Source organism: Equus przewalskii, chromosome 1 (assembly GCF_037783145.1).
Source record: "Equus przewalskii isolate Varuska chromosome 1, EquPr2, whole genome shotgun sequence".
In the NCBI taxonomy this organism is placed as follows: Eukaryota; Metazoa; Chordata; class Mammalia; order Perissodactyla; family Equidae; genus Equus; species Equus przewalskii.
In genome coordinates, this window is record NC_091831.1 from 19,096,180 (window position 1) to 19,117,067 (window position 20,888).

At 35.5% G+C, this 20,888-nt stretch overlaps 1 protein-coding gene across 6 annotated transcripts in view; it reads right to left on the reverse strand.

The window, feature by feature from the left end:
• VTI1A (vesicle transport through interaction with t-SNAREs 1A) overlaps nt 1-20,888 on the reverse strand; it is a 344,315-nt gene that overhangs the window by 241,579 nt on the left and 81,848 nt on the right. For 3 of the 6 annotated variants that reach the window (XM_008539667.2, XM_008539684.2, XM_070632681.1), the window contains exons 5-6: nt 19,112-19,132; nt 14,294-14,378 (exon numbers count right to left, since the gene is read on the reverse strand). In XM_008539667.2, the coding sequence (XP_008537889.1) occupies nt 14,294-14,378; nt 19,112-19,132 (106 nt within the window). The remainder of the gene's footprint in view (nt 1-14,293; nt 14,379-19,111; nt 19,133-20,888) is intronic. The other 3 variants (XM_008539676.2, XM_008539690.2, XM_070632691.1) reach the window with 1 other exon arrangement.

A 20,888-nucleotide genomic window follows, 5' to 3' on the forward strand; every position in this document is an offset into this window, starting at 1 on the left:
ATGCAATTTGGGCTGTTAAATAAGAAGAAACAAAAATAATTGAAAATTATGTTTTTACAGGTGTTTTGCCTCTGTGGTACTGACATATGGAATCTGTCTCTCTCTCTAAATGTATCTGAAAAACTATGATGTGAAATAATTTTTTAAGAATAGATTTTAGGCACTTTTAAATATAGAGAAAATTCTTCTTTAATTGTAAAATGAAGAATAACATTTTAGGAAATTCAGAATAGGAAAAAATTATCTCAATATTCTTATAAAACCATTTCTATTATCATTATACAGTCTGCTGTGTCTTTCTAGACTCAAAAAGAAAAAAATACTGACTATCATTCTTCTAATAAGTAAAATGTTCTACTCATTCTTCACACATCTTAAAGACAGCACATGGGATGGACCACATGAACACCGGGACCATGTCCCCATATATATCTATTATTTCCCGTTGGTGCAAAATTGAGGGATTTTTTAGCCTGATCCTTTCGATAGCCAAATAGAAGTTCATATTCTTCTTTTCAGAATAACTAGATGCACTGAGGGAGGGAGGAAAGGAAAAAAGAGGGAGCAAACATTCCTAGAGCATTTACTAGTGCCAAAGCCTGGGCAAGATGCTTTAAATAGATACAGGCCCAGTTAGTTATTGGAAAAACCGAATTATCTACAGTGGTAATACAGAAGTTAAGGAGAGGCCAGGTCTGCAACAATGACAATATTACACTATGGGTATTCAATAAATATGAAGAGTACTGTGACTGCAAGGTACTTTTTAAAAAAAAGAACATTTTAGAACAGTTTTAGATTTATAGACACTCAGTTCCCCCATTATTAACATCTTACATCACTATGGTACATGTATCACAGTTAAAGAACCAGTATCGATAATTATTATTAACTAAAGTCCACACTTTATTCGTACTTTCTTAGTTTTTGTCTAATGTCCTTAGACATGTTGCTAATGTTTCAGGATCCCAGCCAAGACACCACAATACATTTAGACACCATGTCTCCTTAGGTTCCTCGTGGCTGTGACAGTTTGCAATGTTCTTTAAGCAACTTTTTGTTGGTGGTGGTGCCCTGAGTCAATTTTACTTCCTGGCCACCCTGTATACAGCACGGTGGAACCCTGCTCTCTTTTTTGGCCAATTTTTTTCAGAAGTGGGTGGCCAGGTCTTTCTTCCTAGTCTGTCTTAATCTGGAAGCTTGGCTGAAACCTGTCCACCATGTGTGGCCCACTGGTATTTGAAATACCAGTGGCATAGCTTTCAGTATCACAGCAACAGGCAGCTGCCACAGTATGACAACCAACAGACAGCGGTGTGGTTCCCCGACTGGGAAACAAACCCAGGCCGTGGCGATGAGAGTACCAAATCTTAGCCACTAGACCATCAGCACTGACTAAGCACATACTTTAGAAAGGGCATAAATAAATTTGCCGATTTGTATCTACTGTCAACACTTAGATAAAAAACACATGTAGCAGGAATTATCCTTTGTTACAGATCTAAGAAATATAAATTTCAGAAGTGAATAGAGAAAAATGCCAGGTAGAAAAGAAAGCATAAGATACTGACTCTTTAATGTGTCTATTAATACAATACAGATGAGAGAAAGTTTCATTTGTCACAAATTCTAGAAGATTACAACCAGTGACCTGACCCATAAGCCATCTACTCCTCCACTTCTCCCCATTATACTGTTACCAGCCAGGGTTTTAATTGATTGATTATGAGGCAGTGAAGTGTGCAAGAAATAAACAGCATGGCAGAGGAGGATAAACTGCCCATCTATATTTATTCTCTCTCTTATTTACTACAAAGCCGTAATTAGAAAGTGGTTGTCCAGTTGGAACTATATTTCCCAGTCCTCTTGCATCTAGGTGGGACCACCTGACCAGTTCTTGTCAGCAGGATGTATGTAGAATCAATGTGTGTCACGTGCTGCCTATGGAGCTTTAGAAGTGGGTGTGCCTTCTCCATCCTCTCCTTGCCTGGCCACCGGCTACATGTAGAGGGCTCCCAAGGCTTGGTGCAGGGCAGCGCCACAAGCAGGAGAAATCTGGATTTCTGAAGCACCCCATGGAAGGCCATCTGGTCACAAGGAACACTTATATTGTACTATTCCGAGACTGAGAAATAAACTTTACTGTATCAAGCGACTGGAATATTGGAGGTTCATTTGTTATAGCAGCTACTGTTACTATACAAAGTAGCATAAATGGAAACTAACCTTTACTGAGCACCTATGATGGACTCAACTTGTGTTGGGTGTTTTATATAGTTGACCTTATTTAAGTCTCACAATAACCTCCATAAAGAAGACACGTAAGGATTTGTATAGATCAGGAAATGAAGACTTGGTAAGGCTAGGGAACTTGCCCAAGGTCTCCCAGTTATTAAGCGGCAGAACCAAGACTTGAACCCCGATCTGTCTAGTTACAAAGCTGTACAAACATTCCATTTTGCTTCACTGCAGGTGAAAAACAGGTGACCTGACTTGGTGCTTGGATTAAAAAACAATTCCTATGCATTTTATATGCATAACTTTTTTTAATCCTGAAGGGAAAGCAAAAATTGTGCATATGTTCTCCCTACTTTTTATGTGGTAGACATGAAGTCCGAATTTACAAGGAGTGGATGTGAGAGACGATTAGATTGCTCGAATTTGTTAGCATGTTTCAGATAGAGACAACATTATACAAAAATGCCGAAGAGAAAGATACACTTCACCTTTGTAACCTGCTGATAATCTTACAGTGTTTAATTTCAGCAGAGTCTAGCAACTCATGGAGGGCACGAAAGAACTGTTGCTCCACGAGGCTTACAGTTAACAAAGGAGAGAAGAGAAAGACTGACTTGTTCTCACAACGGTATGAATTTAAAGAACTATATGGGGTGTGCATTCTACAGGAAGCCCAAGTAGGAAGAAAAATGAAACACTGTACCTTGCACACAGCAATAAAATGAGGGGATTCATTGTAGTAAGAAAATTCACAGCTGGCAGGCAATATCAGGGAGGCAATAAGATATTTGGTCCATCTTCATGCTTACTTTTTCGAGTCATAGTGTTAAAAAAAAAAAAAGGTCCCCTTTTTATATTAACAAAGTCACTCCAGTCAATCTCTTTAACTCACCTACATGAAAAATTTGGATAACACTGTAAAAGTCCTACGCTAACAGCAGTGAGAAAAACTGGTGCATCCTTTAAATTTGTGCAGCCTTCTTATGACAGAGTTTTGTTTGTTTGTTTAAATAACAGATCCTAATCATTAACAAGTCCGCATAGAGCATTGAAAATTATAGATAATTCATAGATATGCTAATGATGAAGAGGGCAACAAAGACTACTGATTCCATCAAGAAACCAAAGAAGGCCTAATATTCATTCTGCTTGGTGAAAATAGATGGCATTTGGAGAAGTATTGTGGGATCAATCTACTCAATCTGATCAAGTAATTTCCATTTCAGACAAGTTTATTCATTGATTGGTACAATGAGGTAACAGATGTAAAATTAGTCTGAAAATTTTAAAGCAGATTATACAATGTTATTCTTAATATTAGTGTCACTATTTTCAGCACCTAGTACAAGGTTAAAAATTACCAAAGTTTATGATTTAAAGCATTAAAAACCTCCATAATGTGTTAAAATAAAATAATTATACATCTGACTATTAAAGTGGATAGGTTAATTGGGGAGGTTACCCTAAAGTAATAAAAAGTTGGAGGGGAAATATTTTAAAAATAAATGCTATCACTTTCAAGTATACTTAATAACTAAAATGAACATTAGCTATGCCCTAGAAAACACTTCAGAAACTCTCATAAGCCATGTCTTTGCCCCAGAGCCCGATTTCACTCATGGTTTACTCACTTCCCTTGCTCCCCCTGTATTTATTCCATAAGGCCCATCTCTTCTGAGTCTTTCCATGACGCAATGAAATAGACTTAATTACTTCCTCTATCCAGCTTCAAAAACACTAATTATGTTTATTATGGAGATTTATAGCTATGTATTTCCCCAAAAGCTATTTTGACGAGATATATCAACTTATTAAAGGAATTTTATATTCTAAGTGCCTAGGACAGTGCTGGGTCTGTTCCTTCCTAAATTGCACAACATCTATTTTCCCTTTCAGGTGGGTTGACTATCTCCTCTCCCCTGCTCCCAACTGCAAATTTTGCTAATAGTATTGATTTAAGACAGTATTTTTCTTGCTATTTCAGAGATCAACTTAGCCCAGTCTAGCTTTAATGAACCCCAATTCTAACTTCTTAGGGACCAATGGTTGTTTCGTGAATAAACATTAAGGCTCCACTGTGGTCTATTCAAGTGCCATGTGTTGTAAATAGCATTGAAAATGAAAATAAAGAAAATAAGCTCCATTTTAAAGGTGTATTTTATGTGGACATAAATATCAACTTCTGAATGTGGACCAGGACCTTAGGTGACTAATTTTGATGAGATTACCAACATGGAGGATAATGGTAGGATTACCCAACAACATGCTTATTTTTCCTCCAAAAGGGATAGTCTTCAAAAAGCTTTTTTTTCATGTCTGGCTTTAGGGTGGTTTCTTCCTCTCTCTAAATAAATAGATATTTATTTAACTATGACTTAGAGTTGATATCTCAAGATGCAAAAGGGCAACACAGTGCCATACATGAATGATGACCCACCATGACAGTCTCTTTGATAATGACTTTACTTGGAAAAACACATCTTCAATAAAAAAATTATTTTTAAATGTTGACTTTGTTCTCTTATGGCAACGTTGGAAAACACTGTAGCCCAACAGGAAATACAGACGAAAGCTTCAAATGTAGAGCACACACAAAAAAGCCATTTTTAAAGCTCATGCCCGTCAAGTTTTCCACTTGATATAAGTCATACACAAAGTCTTAGTCCAATGCGAACCCATGCTGTGAAAATTCTGTAGCACCCACCTCAGAAAATTCTGTTAAATACATAAACACAGCTGAAAAGAAAACTTCTGGGCACTAGAAGTCAGACTCAAAGGGAAAATAAACCTGATTAAAAGAAAATCCCAAGCAAAGTTATATAAGCACAGTGCAACAAGGTCATAAGCTTAACCGTCCTTCACTGTAATATTTGAAAGTAAATTGGCATTTTAGTGATCTGCTTTGGTCGTCATTCTTTTTCTCAACTCACAGAGATGCAACAGAATAAGAATGGCTTCACGTGTATCTTACAAATCAACTGGAAAAGTGATAGGCATTATGGGGTAAGACACCTTTAAAAATGAGTATAATACTTTTTAATGGATTAAAAATGAACCCTATGAGTTCACTTGGACCACCTAAGGAGCAGGTTGTCCAAATAGGGTTTAAATGACATCCTTTTCTTACCACTGTGGAGCTCACCAATATCTCAGAGAACCTCACAAAGTAAATTTAAGCACAACTTGAAAATATTCTTTTAAGAGCTTCACCCAAATGACAACCTCCTCTGTTCTTTTCAGAGCAGAACCACAGCTTTTTGAGATGGAAGACTTTAATAGGGTTATAATTATCAGATAAGGGATAACTACACATTAAAAATGATTATTGTACCATGGGATAGATTTTTAAAAACTCATAGGCCATGGTCAAGTAATTCTTCTCAGCATTTAAAAATAATGTGCATTCAAGCAGAGATATCTTTAAGATTCTGAAAGCATAACCACACACTTCATCATCCAATATAATGAATGGAGAAACTTTCTACAGATAACTTTTTCTGTCAAAAAGTTTAATATTTCTATAGAAAAAAATTTCTCTAAAATATATATGCTTGGGTAAAATAGGTGGCTAATATCAACCCAACTGTATAATTCCACCTTCTTTTTCTGTATCATAAAACAACATAAAGTGTTAATTTGGTATTGCTGCAATAATATGGACATGGAAGTGCCTTTCTGAATTCCAATCTGTGTTTAAAAAAATTTACTTAAATTAAAAATCTGAATCAGTGTTTACAGACATAATATTCTCTACTTGGATAACCTAGGACTGGGATATCTTATCTTTCTAGCTCTGCATCCCTGAAGCATCTGACATTCAGTAAAGTTCAATGAAAGCTTGTCGAATACGTGCAATATAATATTTGCCTTCTTTCATATAATGTTATATCACTCTCACTAATATTACAGAGTCAGAAATTTATTCTTCTACTAACTGACAACAGCTCCAAGAGCAAGGAATATACAGTATACTTTTTGGGACTATTTTCCCAGGAGCCTTATGAACGACTTACCTAAATGGAGGGAAAAAAACCTGTCTTATATATCCTACAAAGATGTTAGCTCAGTTCCAAGCTGGCCTACAACTTCGAAAATAGTTTTATGTATTAAATTTCTATTATTGTGCATTATTTTACCCATTAATCTTTTCTATAGATGATAAATTAATACACTCAAGGATGTGTGTTTTTGAATCAAATTATTACATAGTGCCTAGCATAGCGAACACTCAAAATATTTCTTGAAGAGGAGAATGAAGGGGAACAGGAAGAAGAACAAGAGAAGAAAGAGGATTAATAATAACGATGAGGACAAGGTAGAAGAATAAAATATCAGTAGACATGGAAGAAACTCCTGAGATAATAAAGAAAATGACTGGCTTTGAGTTTGATAACAACTTTGTCTCAATAGATACTTCCAAAACTGATTAAAATTTCTAAATGAGTTCTATAGTGAGTTGATTAAAATAATAATATTAAGGTGAGTTGAAAGACAGTATCAAGAACCAAAAGATAGAATGTGATAAAGTTGCAGTATCATGTTCTTACACTCCATAATCCCCATATAACCCCCTGAAAGGCTCAGGAAAACCCCCTTAGTATTCCAGCCAAGACTCTGTGACAATTAAAGATATAAAGGAAGACACCTCACGTTTTAAATGCATTTGTGCAGATTCTTTAAAAAGTTCTAAACATGAAACACATTTGTTTTTGATTTTTAAAAATGTAAGCTGGTATCATTATTGATTGCTTTTCCTGTATAAATTCTTAAAAAAAGAGATAGGCGAAGGAGAAAGAGAAAAAGTCATGTACATAATTATCTCATCCTCATGAAAATGCTATAATTCTAAGAATTATTTGTTTTCCCGAAGGAAAAAAGTACTCCATATGTTTCTCTGCTAACACTATTAGGTCAAATGAATTGAAATTCTGATGAGTTAATCACAAAAAGTAAAAATAATCTGAACACATCATGAAAAATAGGACTGTGGAAGTATATTCCTAAAATGGGGAATGCCTGCAGTTTAAAATTAGGTAACTATAACACAGTATTGAAATACTGAAATTAAAGTAAAATCTATATTTTTTATTTTTAAAAAATATTTGTAAAAGGACACAGACTTTGGTAAAAGGGACAGACTTTTCAGCTCTAAGAGGAGTAAGGTGAGGATCTCACGTAAGCATGGTGACTCCAGTTGATAACACCGTATCATAGAACTGAAATTTGTCAAGAGACTAGAACTTAAATGTTTGCATCAAAAAAGATAAATATGTGAGGTGATGAATGTGTTAATTAACTGATGGTGGGAATCCTTTCACCAAAAAAAAAAAAAGGAAAGAAAAAAAAAGGAAAAACAGAGAGAGAGAACCTTCATAGAAAAGAAATGGGACTTCCAAAAAACCCCTCAAACAGAAAGGGAAGAATCTGCTGTGTCAATTCTACAACAAACAAGGTTTGGGTAGGAAATATTTCTTTTATGAAAGGAACTTATAAATACATAACATTGATATTATTCTTGCCCAGAAAGTCTATCTTTACATTTCCCTAATGAAACAAGCTATATAGGAAATTGTGATAAATATGCCATTTAAAAATAAAAGAATATAAGTAGCATTAAATGTAAGGAAAAACGTGTTTTAACAAAAATAAAGTGGTATAATGAGTCCCTTTGGGTTACTAGATGGGTTACTGGCTTTTTAGTTACTAAGTAATGCCTACTCACATTTTCAGAACTAAGGTAAGATAAATAATTATTACAGCTTCTAAATAAGACCATCTTCATATCCAGTGCCACCAATAATAACAGACATAACCACACTTATTATTTCATAGAGAACTTGAGTGCTAATCTACCTGAATTTTTGCACACACATATAGATGTACATATATACACATGTACATGAGATTGAACGAAATGGCTTTATCCAGTTCAAATAAATATTCACAGACAAAATGCTAACACTGGAAAGTAGACATCTAACTCAACTTTAATGTGCACAGGTAACACAGCTGATCTCGTTAAAATGCAGATTCTAATTCAATAGATCTGAAGTGGGACTCAAGATCCTGCACTTCTAACAAACTCCCAGGGGATGACGATATTGCTGGTCCTGAGGCCCACTTTGGGTAGCATGGAACTAACCCATTTCCTCTTTAGAATGATACAAAATTAACCAAAGTGACAATGTATATTTATACTGAGAAGCTACCTGAAGTGAAGAGTCTAGAGAAAAATACACCATACTTTTGTAAGCCAATTTACAAAATCTTTCTATGTACATTATTTTATTTCTCCCTTTCATGAACTCTAGGAAATAGGTATCATCATCATCATTCTTCATATAAAATATTATCATAAATGATTTTAAGCTCAGATTTATAATCACAAGTGTCCATTACCATAAGATACAAGGATGATGGACAGATATAAGGACTAATAAATCCCCATTTGTTTTGGGGATATCTTTAAGGAAAAATCTTTAGCATCTCATGCCAATTATTACAGAAAGTAATGATAAATTTCAAGCTTCTTGCTCCTGAATGCCTTTTAAAATGGCTTATAATTTCTCTTGCCTCTTCACCATTAAATCCCCCTATTAATTTCAACTGGCAAAAGGACCAGATCTTGGATCACTATAATACATTTCCTAACATGTCTCCTCGTTTCCACTCCTTTGCTACTCCACCCCTACAATCCCTGTCCTCCACAAGTCAGATGAGCCCACTTGCCTGCTGAAATCCCTCCAATGGCATCATGCACCCTACTTTGAGTCAAATTCAGACTCCTTCCCATGTCCAGGGGGCCCCACACAATCTGCACCCTATCTGGCTCTGACCTAACCATATGTTGTGTCCTCTTGCTCACTTCACTCCAGCCATCCTGGCCTTCTTTCTGTTTTGTGAACACTGCCAACACCTTCTCATGTCAGAGCCCTTGTGTTTGCTCTTCTGTCTTGGAATCATCTGCCCCAATGTCCTTATTGATGGTATTTTTATACTGTTCAAAACTCAGCTTACACGCCACTTCTCTGGAGACCTTTCCTGATTAGCCAACCTAAGCCTTCATCAGATACTTTTTAATACTTTGCTTCATTTTACCATTATCTGAAATTCTCTTGTCCATTTATTTATTAATTAAAAAAAAAAGTCTCATTCTGCCCCCCTCTTCACCCTCATACATAAGCTCCCTTAGAACAGGGACCTTGGCTGTCTTGTTTACTACCGTATCTTCAGCACACAGCACACAGTATCCAATAGCTAGTTTTTCAATAAATTATGTGAAAAGGAAATTAATAGATGTGAGAACATGACATATTTTGACTACAACATACAACTTTGGAAAATTTAGGTACATGGAACCCATTCATATTTCAGTGTGGTCTATTGGTTGAGAGCACAGAATCAGATGGTCTGGCTGTACTGTTTCCTAGCTTGATTATAAGTGTGGACAAATTACCTGATCTCTCTGTACCTTGTTTTCTCATCTGCAAAATGAGAAAAGAGTAATTACTGGATAGGTTGTGGGGAGGATTAAAGAGATAATGGAGGTAGAGTACTGAGAACAGTGTGGGGCCCATATTAAGTGTTCAATAAACTGTATTATTTTTACATATGTCCAATCACTAGTCCACAGTGGGGAATGTGCAGGGACCTGAGTGAAGGATGGAGCACCTCTTCTCCATAGGAGGAAGGCTGGCAGAAGTACAGCACTCTGTTGTAAAGAGACCAATGACCAAATGGAACCTCAGAGCTAGGTGGCCTGAGTGACTACTGAGAGAAGGGGTGCCGACGCATAAGGCTTAGGTACTCAGGGATGGCATGAGCAAGTTAGTAAATGGTGCAGATCACTCTTCAAAGACATGAGGCTACTGACTATAGATAAACACTCTCATGGTCCCAGAGACGCACGCAGGCGAAGTGAGCCCATTTAGAGTATAGAGTAGGACAGTTATGAGTGTTTTAAACTACCTGTTTACATACTGAAAAGAGCCTTACATTTCTGTCTTTGTATAATTTCTCTTTCAGCCTATTTCTTTTGTTAATCATTAGTTGATAGCTTCCCTCACTTTTGTGCCTGTTGTCATTCTGAGATATTTACCTCAGAGGAAAAAAATCATAATTACAGAATAAAGGGCAGATGACCTAGAGTTTGAAATATTAAGGCCTTGACCTCAAAATAGGTATCTCCACAGCTAAGAGTCATACCTATTAGTAATAACTAATAAGAGTCACTTTTTTATTCACAGATTCTAGGACAAGAACTTATAAAAAATGCCAAACTGGACCCAGCCAATGGCTCACACAATCAGCAGAGAATTTGGTCCTTGACGGTCATTCTGAAGAAAGTTTTGTTAACCAGTCTGATAACTGTCCTTCTTGATGTCAGTCTTATATTGAAATGTCCTAGCATCAGCTCTTTAGTTTAACATCATATATTCTTCCATCTGTCCCATCTTTTCCAAATGGAGTTGTTCAATTAACTTGTAACTTCATCAGTTTTCTCAAATAAGAAGGGATCCATGAAAGAAACTTGACTGGTATTAAACTCAACATATATCAAAGTGTACATGGCACTTAGAAATAATTATGTACTTTTTTTTCAGACCAAGTGCATTCTGGACATGTGGCCCTCTGCTGAGTAGCTCTTCTTAAAGAGACAATAACTGCCAATTTGACAATATAGCTTCTAAAAATGTCAGAAATAACTCAAGAATTTTAGAAGATGAATTTCACTCTTTGCTAAGACAACACTAGTGGCCAAAATCATATGCTTTTATTCTATTCTCCATATACTTGATTATATGTAATAATCAAGCTTTCTTTTATGATATTTGCCAATAAGTCATCAAGTTAATGAATAGAAGTTTACAGATTTTTGTTGAAATCTTTTGCCAAGAATTTTGAAAGATAACCACTTTTGCTGATGGTAATGTACAAAAATGATGACTTTTATAGAGCCCTCTTTACTTTCTAAGCACCTGAATATATATGACTTCATTTTACTTTATAACAACCTTATGGGATGCATAGAATCTGCTGTGAGGTTTCCACTTTGCAAATAAAAGAACATGTACAGAGAAGTTAAGTGATTTATGACAGGGCCAGATGATGGGGTTGTTCTCTCTTTCTCCAGTTCAGAACATCAGAGAATAGTTCCTAGATGTTTTGGACAAATAAAATTTCAAAAAACATTTCATGGTGCTCAAAATAGGGTTGCCAATTTTGTTATTTTTCCAGGTAGAAAAAAATAAATAAATAACTTTTACCTACTATTTTTATCATATCATAAAACTATCCTTTCTTTTATCACCCCAAAATAGGAAAAACATGGTCTTAGGAAAAAAGTGCAGTCTTTTAAATTAATAAAATCTGCTTTATGAGAAAGTCACTACTCTCTCTTTTTTAAATCTCATTTTGCTGTAGACTGGTGAAAACTCTTGTTGTGATTCAAAACTAGTTCTCAGACCAATAGTTGGGAACTATTTCTCTCTTTTGTGCTGTTTCAAAAGTCATACTAACTCTGCTACCTCTTCTCCCCCTTGCATTTCATAGTCTTTACGAAGAAGAGACCAACAAGCACTAAACGTTTTTCCTTTTGAAAGATGCTATTCTTCTAATGCTACTATAACAAAAAGATTAATATCATAACTTTATGTCATAATCAAAACACAGAGTTGTTGATTGACTAGACATGACTAGGCTGAGGGCTAGTAGGGAAGCAGGAAATGGAGAAGCAACATGGTGCCCACCGCAATTACTTTCTTTTCCATATTACTTTAATAAGAACTAAGGACAGGAAAAATGCTTTATGCCTGCTTTCTCATATCTCAATCCACTCAAACTCATCCATGGAAATGAATTACCACAAATATTTCTGTCTAGGCAGAGGCTGTATGTACCACATCTGTCTTTACCTCCACAGCTTTCACCCTTACTCCTCCTCCCAGAGTTGGTTTTATAGTCTGTAAGAAGTTCCCAAGCCTTATATGACAAATAAATACCTAATTTTATAAAAGTTTATAGTTAATCTACCATTGTATTCTACTAGAAAGTCCAAGAGGACTGACGTTGGTTTTGGGGACACTCTTTAACTGACATTTTCCATGTTGACTGTATTCAGAGTTTGATGTGGATGTTATATTTTAACACACACCAAAAGGAATAACTATCAAATCCCATTCAGTCTTATAACCTTGATCAATGCATGATCCTCCAGTATCTGTGATCTTCTTTGATGACTTCCTTCAGCTTTGTGAGGGAGCTACATGAATGGTGTAGTGAAAGAGAAAAGGCAGCCCAATCAGCCAAATCAGCCCTGTGATCAGTGTTACAGCCAGAATATCCCCAACTCAATCCAGTCCCATGTGGAAAGAGGCTCACCAATGGGATGTTTTGTCAAAGAAGGTTCCTGGATGATGATGAAGTTCAATAGGTATACTGTTACATTCCCCAAGAATGTCAAAGTAACACTTTTAAAAAATTCCTTTAATACATACAAATTTTAATCACAATAAAATTTATTTCTGAGATAAAGATAAATGCCTGTATATCATTAAATGACCATACATTAATAATATTTATATTTGTATAGTGTCTTATGGTATATAAAACATTTTAATATATGCCATCATTTCTTAGGAATATTCTGAGACAGGCAATATTATTTCCATTTTATTGAAGGAGACACTGAGACTCAGAGAGGTTATATGATTTGCTCAAGGTCACACAAACAAGAGCCAGAACTTGAGCCTGGTCCTTTGACCTCATGTTCAGCGCTCTTTCCATTAGTCACATTCTTCAAAGGGCAATAAGAATGATAATAAGAACAAATGGAAAATGGCTTTTATTCCATCAGAGCAGAAGGCCAATCTACCAATAACCTCTGAAAGAAGGGCTGCCCATACTATTAAAAACCCTGGAGGGTTTATGGTCTTCTTTAGTTTTCTCACCATCACTCTAATGCCAATGCCATTTGCGCTCTTCCTATTCAGTTTCTTACAATTCATCACATAAGCAAGCCAATATAGGACAGCCATGAGACCAGGGCAAGAAAAAACACTGGCCAGTCACAAAAGAAATTAGTTGGAATCCTTTTCATTATACCTGCTCTTGCAAAATAAACATTTTTGTGACACTAAATTTTAAAAAGTCGATGGAAATATTGTTAACCACATATTTTTGTGGTTTACATACTAGGCAAGAACTATCCAAAATACGTAAAATAGATTCTGTACAATCAATACTTCGCAAAACAAAACAAAAAAGATACTTAAATAATAAGAAACTAATGACTACAAAGGGGTTAATGGACTCTTATTTTCTACGTAAAAATAAACAGCCATTGCATGAAACATTTATAATGAAAAAGCCTGTCTATTTTAAGTAGATGAGTCTTAGAAGTCAAATTAGGGCTGTGCTTTCTAAAATTAATAACTAGTGTTAATTCAAACCAAAAGTTTGGACAACATTTACTAGTGCTAATAAGATTATCGTGAACATTAGCCTTGCTGTATACCGTGACTGTTTTTTTTCCATATCTGACTATAGGTTCTGTTCAGGATTTAAAAAAAACAACAACACAGGATCATTAGGAACCATTTTCAATACCAGGACAAATAGGCAAGGTAAACTAGGTAGCGTGACTTCTTTGCCCCTCCTTCACATCATTTAGACTGATTAAAACATTAATTTTTACACATGTGAATACACGTAAAGGAGCAAACAACTGGAGACGGCGCTGTGTGCTAGCAATCATTGCGGGTGGGTAAACTGACAACATGTAACTGCATATTAAGACAAATGTAGAATTTAGACAAAGTATTCCATCTCTTTTCAGATGTATACTTTTAAACCTCAGGAACTGTTTTCAGTAGATGTCATGCCTTTTAACTTGAAAAAAGATAAGCGCAAATAAGCTCCCAATTGTCTCCCCAATATGTAAACCACATCTCGGGCTGCTGTCTCTGCTCCTCCTTTGAAGTTTCCCTGAAATGTCATGTGTTGTGAAGACTGCTGTGCATAAGCAAGACAATTTGCTCACTCTCAGAATTCTTACCGGTTTCCACTGCTATTTGGTATCCAGCCTCTAGTCTCCGAGATGACCTTTCCAGCCTCTCTGTGTTATCGAGCAGATGTGCCCTCTGAAAAAGAAAAAGGGAAAAAAATCAGACGGTCGTCTACAATGTTCTTTTTTTGCCTTAAAAAAAAATAACGCTTTTGTATGCCCTAACATTTCTGGGGGGTGGGGGGGGGGTGGGGAAGGGAGTCACAACCCACTATAGATAATTTTTAGCAAATCTTCCATTATGAGAACCACTTCAAATAGACAGATTTCTAATCAATCTATTGTGTATGGACCATCCACTTTTGTGTTTTAAAAGGTGCACTCATGTTGTATGTGGCCACAATGAATCTTACTCCAAAACACCGAGAAATGCATGAAGACCAGAGCCAACTGGTTCTTTCCTTTTTCAGCAGAGGTAGACGTAAGAGATACTTGCATAGATCTATGATCCTTATTTTGTATTTATGTTTTACAAAATGCTATCGTTTAAAAGCCTTATTTGTTCCTCTGATTCCTGCAGATAGTAATTTTTAAATAGGCGCTTTATTTTTAAGAGAATGTCCCTCAATTTTGGATGTACAGCAAGGTGCCATATAGAACAACATATGCTGCTAAAACAATACTAAACAGCAGTTCTGGTTTTAAGACAACTCGAGGCAACTACCAAGAAACAAGAGACACGTGTATCTCCATGCACACAGATGTACAAAATTGTGGGTTTATTCCCAATATATGGCACTAAACTGAAGTGTGAACTTTTGACATGCAGTGTTTTAGATGGTGAACTAATATTATAATAGTTATATACTCTTTTATATTATATTTGATGGGGAAATTAGAGGATTTTCCCCCAAATCTCAGCTTCTAAACTTTCTTTTCTACATTGAGCCTGGGTTTTTTTTTCTTTTAACTATAATGATCATATACTGGATTGATTCAGATTGACAAACAGATTTATAAGGTAATCATGGCTGTGAAGGGGTAACATGTGAACATGTGTGTATAGACACACATACGTCAGAATACTTAAAAGCATATAAATATGCATATCTGTATATTTGGGTGTGTGTACATGCATACATATATTTGTATAAATTAGTACCTTTCCCCCTCAAATGAGTTTTGGTATCTGGTCAAAAAGAAAGAAAAATGCAACCACAACTCATACAACTTTGTGTTGTTGACAGATGTCATTTAAAATTGAAGCAATGCTTTCTAATAATAATAAAAAAGGAGGTGCCACACATATTATCTGAGTGGCTGTCGAGTCGAAACGATCTACCTTGCTCTAATGAGCCCCCACGGATCTTGGAGATGCAAGCTGTATTGACATGCACACTTAAGCTAATACACCTAGACCAGTGCCTCCAAGCTCTAGCAGCCAGGGATGCTGACAGAATATCTCGCTTCCATCTTCAAAGAAAGGAAGTGATTAGTATGTTATCATTACCATTCAAAACGTGATTTCCTTATTCCCTCCCGGCATAGGTGACACATCTAAGATGCGGCCAGACGTTGGAGGCAGCTAAAGCCACATCAAAGCTTTCCTTGAAATTTTTTTGGGGGGGAAGGGCGGTGGTAGGGGGGAGAATCATTAAAACAATGCATTTAGAACAGAGAGATAGGCCCTGATGTGAAGGTCAGGAAAGCTGCAACAACAGTCTATAATAATTAATAGAGCTGTCTAATATACAGTGGAGAAATTAAGGGAAAAATTGCCCCTCCCTCTGCAAAAAAAAAAACCCCACTAAACTAAATAAATAAAAGGGAGGAAGGAAGAAAAGCTTATATCATGAAAATGCAAAATCACTAAAGGCTGTAATTGAAAAAAAGAAAACTAAGGGGAGCTCTGTGTGTTTGGCATTAATGACTATTTTTAAATAAAATTAAACACTTTACTCAGCACGTCAAAAATAGCTTTCTTACTCCTAATTCTCCCTACAAGCAGGTTTTGGGAGTAGGAATTGCTCTTCCTTTCTCTGAATATTGTTTTCTACCTTAACAAAGGACTTAATTTCAAACTGGTGATTATCTAAAAAGATATCAGATTTGTGAAATCAAGAGTAAATCTGAATTTTAATCCAGAATAAGAGAACAAAGATTTTTAGTTCATTTTCGTATTATATAGAATCTCTAAATTAAAAGAAAACATTTAGCTACTATAGATTAAGAAAAAATCAAAGATCAATACTGGAAATGGACAGTCTATTATACGATAATATGTAATGTAGAACACAAAGCATTTAAATGTAGAATGATTCTGGGGATTCTATCAAAGGGAGCCAAATCAGATTATTCAGTGTATGGCTACAATGGGGAGCAAAATTTCTAAAAGAACTTTTTTAAAAGAATGCATATTCTGAACTACTGGAAGTAACTCTTCTTCAGGACAGTTCAATTTTATCAGAGTAAATCTGCACACAAGAGGACTATCAGTTTACCAGCAGCTTTCCAGCGGGACCCCACTTTGTATTTTGGAACCTCTTCGCTTAAGTCAAGCTAAAATCAAGTTCTTGTAACAGCTGTGCTATTTACATTGTTCCCTTAGTTGTGCATTGCCCTGGTCTCTGAAAATGAAAGGAAATACACTACAGTAGCAGCTGATGCTTTCAACTTGCCCCCACACTCCATCCCAAACTCATTCTCTCACCCTCTTCTCAGCCCTTTTCAAAGCAGGTAAGTGAAGCTGTGCAGGAGCTTCAGACAGAGCTCAATTCGTGTGAGGAGCTGTGCAATGTGGAGAGCTGGAGATGCAGGATTCAAACGGAGAGCTCGGCACAGCCAACACCAGTTCAGCTCCCTGTGCTCTACCAGCCTGCCTCCAAGCATGCCCTGCTCCGAGAACCGAGCCCGAAAAGCACATCACAAGGAAGGGATGGGGCATGCTTTGTCTCCAAACACAACAAAACATCCTATTTTGAAGCAGATGAGTGCCTGTCTTCTTAGACTAGGTAGAAGGGAGAAATCTGGGGTACATTCCCTGTTCGACTACTATTAGAATCCAGGCTGAGACACAATCTCTTCTGAACAAACCATATACCAATGCAGTGTCATCACAGTAACCCATTCTATAAATACCAATGCTACATCCATATCAAAGGCTGTTAAAAGAATATTTCAGAGTATATTATTCTATTAGTTGAATGATCTAATTCTTCCAAGTACAATCCCATTACAGGTTACAGTAACATGTATTCCAGAAGCATAACTGATGAAACTCTTGCTATAGACACAACAAAAGAATTAAGCCACAAAATGATGATAAAACATATTTTAAAAGAAATGCAGATGTGATGTTTTCAGCTTTTAGAATTAAGATTCCTAAGTCTACACAATTCAGCTTAACACAAATAAATCTTCTGTCAAAATTGCTGAATGTAATCAGACACAAGATTTTATTAATTATATTCATTCCTAAGTTCAGGGGCAAGAGCTTCATGCCGTTTCTTCATACAGAGGTTTTCAAGCCTATTGTTAGTTCCACTAACATTTGAAAATTCAGATTCTTCTCTAAGCATGAGCATCTACAAACACATACAAGCAGACATTCTGTCCTGCAGAAAAATTATGTTGATGTATCACCCACTTCAAGAATAATTTTATACATCAAAACTGTAATTGTTTATATTCATTCAGTACATACATCTGCTTAGATGTAGGGAAGAAAAGAAACACAAAAAGGTTGGAGGGTGAGGCTTCTGTGTATTTTTGCCCTTCATTTTACACATCATTATTACTTTTACTAAGAGAAGACATCACTAATGCATCTTAAATCAGAAGAGTTGTTGAAAACCACTACTATAAACCTCTAAATTAGCATTCACATGACCTAGAGAATGATGACATACTGATAAAAAAACTGCTATGAAAATCTCAATCAGTGCAGTCAAGCTAAACTCAAAAACAATTCACAGTGCTCTATTATAAGCAATTAGACAATTTTAAAATTGCAATATGGGTCATTATTTTATTCCATAATATAAAAATAACAAAACTCAACCTCACTAAATAAAAAATGTAATACTCTATCTCTGAAGAGAGTATCAAAGCATATTTGATATGTCTGGCTTTATTAAAAAAAATACAGAATCTTTCAACATTCCTCATTGATATGGGGATAAAATTATAAACACTGCTGTAAATATTTGCTGGGCCACAAAAAAGTCCAGAGCTGTGTTATAAAACAGACTAGCAAACTTAGAAAAATGAGAACTCACTTGGGTGCTATTTCCTACAAAAAGGAAAGTGTTTAACAATGACGAGAGCTTTGGCTCTTCTTAGGTATCTGTGTACACAGACTAGTGGGGCATTTATACCATATGTGTGTTTCCCCCAAAAGATAATAGATTCATGGTATCTTATGCTGAACCCAAGAATTCTGGGTGAGGGAAAGGAGTTTATTTAAAAACAGTTTTCAGTAAAGTAATGTCAGAAAAAGATTTTGAAATCATATTGACTTTGAGAAACCAATACGAATAAAATGAATCTGAAGTTAGTCTACATTAAAACCACACTTGGGTATAGTTTTAAGATAGTCCTTTATTTTTCCTCCCTGTCTTGGCCTTTAAAATATGAATTTTCTTCTGATGCCCACAAATGACGCTGATCATGTGGTAAGTATGATTAGGATATACTTGTTTTTAAAAAGATAGTCAGCAGAGAACATTTCTGAGCAATACAATCAATATTTTTGCTACGTGTAGATTTTCCTGGAAAAATGAACCCAAAGATCTGACTTCAGATTAAGAAACTCAATTTTATAGGGAAAAGCAGAATTAAAAAAAAAAAAGCAAGCTAGGAAGTACTCACCTCTTCACGTAATTTTATCAACTGCAACATGAATGCACCAAAAAAAAAGATAAAAAGGAAAGAAATGGCAGGAAAGAAAGATCAGTTGTGTGACAGGATACAGAATTAACATTGACAATTTATCTGTTTACATGTTTAGCATTTAAAAATCACAGACAAACACATTAAAAGAACCTAAACATAGACTACATGCGGAGTTTTTTGAACGAATAAAGATCACTTTCTCACACTGTCACATTAAACAAAGAGAATAGTGTGAAATTCTCTTTTAAAGTACATCTAAGACACCATCATGAAATAAAGGGGAACGACTTCATAGAAGTCTATATTATAAAGAAAGAAAACAAGTTTACTGTTCTCTCTTCTAAGAAGGTACCACTGAAGAGGTTTTGTATATACAAGTCTTCAGGATGTTTCTCTATTTTGAGTCTTGACAACTGATATCAGACTTTACCTACAAATGAAAATGATTAATAGTTCATGCGTTTGTCCCAATAAGTATTTAAAACAACAAACTACTGTGTTAGTTAACGACATACTTATCCCCACTCTAGTAATAGGATTGCATTTGGAGGTAACATTATTTTAATTGAAAATAAAGCATGCCAGGATTGACAGTATTCAGGACATAGTATCAGAAAATATTTCACTATCCTTAGAAATACTGTATATATCAGAGTTAACTTCTAGGTTTTGTTTTGCTTAAGAGGCTACCGCAGTCACATGGTGTTTCTATTTCAATTTTTGAAGTTTCTTCATTTTTCAATTTTCTTTCTTTTGTAAATCTGGGCCATCTCAAAGCAATGAGCTCTCTTACTTCATTTGTACTGCAGTCTGTTCTCACTAAAGAGAAACCCAAAACTGCTCTTTACTTGTTAGTAAATTCTCCTATGATAACATTTTAATTCTCCTCTGTAAAACATTTTTCTATTTGCCTCAAATATAACAGATAAAACAAGTTGCTTAACTCTTTAAAAACTAGACAATGGATATAATCATATATCTGGTTCACTCCGTGTGTGGGTGTCCATGTGTGTTTGACAGTATTCTAAACCACAAACATCATTGTATACCTGAGATGACTGCCATAGTTTCTGCAATGATAGAAACTGAAACCTATGGTGTAAGAGACTGTAAACCACATTCTGGGTCTGAAATTTGCATCCTCAGCAATTCAGATCTACAACTGATAATTTTAAACATCCAAATATCTAGCACATCTGTTATAACACTTGACATATGCAGGCCAATAAATTAAAGTACTGCTTTGGGAGAAACGTGCCATGAATTGCTCACTTAAATCTCTCTAAAAGTATCATGTTTACTATAGCCCGGATTTCTCAATGCTTAATGCTTTTTTTGTCTCCAATTCAAGGAAGGCAGTATGCATTCCAGCTTATTCTGTCATTTCATTTGTTATATGAAAACTATTTCAAGAACAAAAGAATGAGATTTCAAAATTGTTATGAATCTTTTACAAAAAGAGTACAGAATCTATTACATAATGTCTCACTGCATTTAGTGAAAATGAAACTTTGAATATCATCTTTTCAAAATATACAAGAAGTTGTCATTATTTTTAATTAATACACACTCTCTCAGCAATCCTCCAATGGGTATGAATAAAGCATCTCATCATTTCATGTGAAAAGTTACTATTCTTCCCCAGAAGAAGTAAAATTTTAAACTAAAATACCTGGTCTATCATATATCGGAATCTGTCTCTTTGCTATCCGAACATCATGGGAGAAAAAGGCAAACATTAATTCTCAGAAAG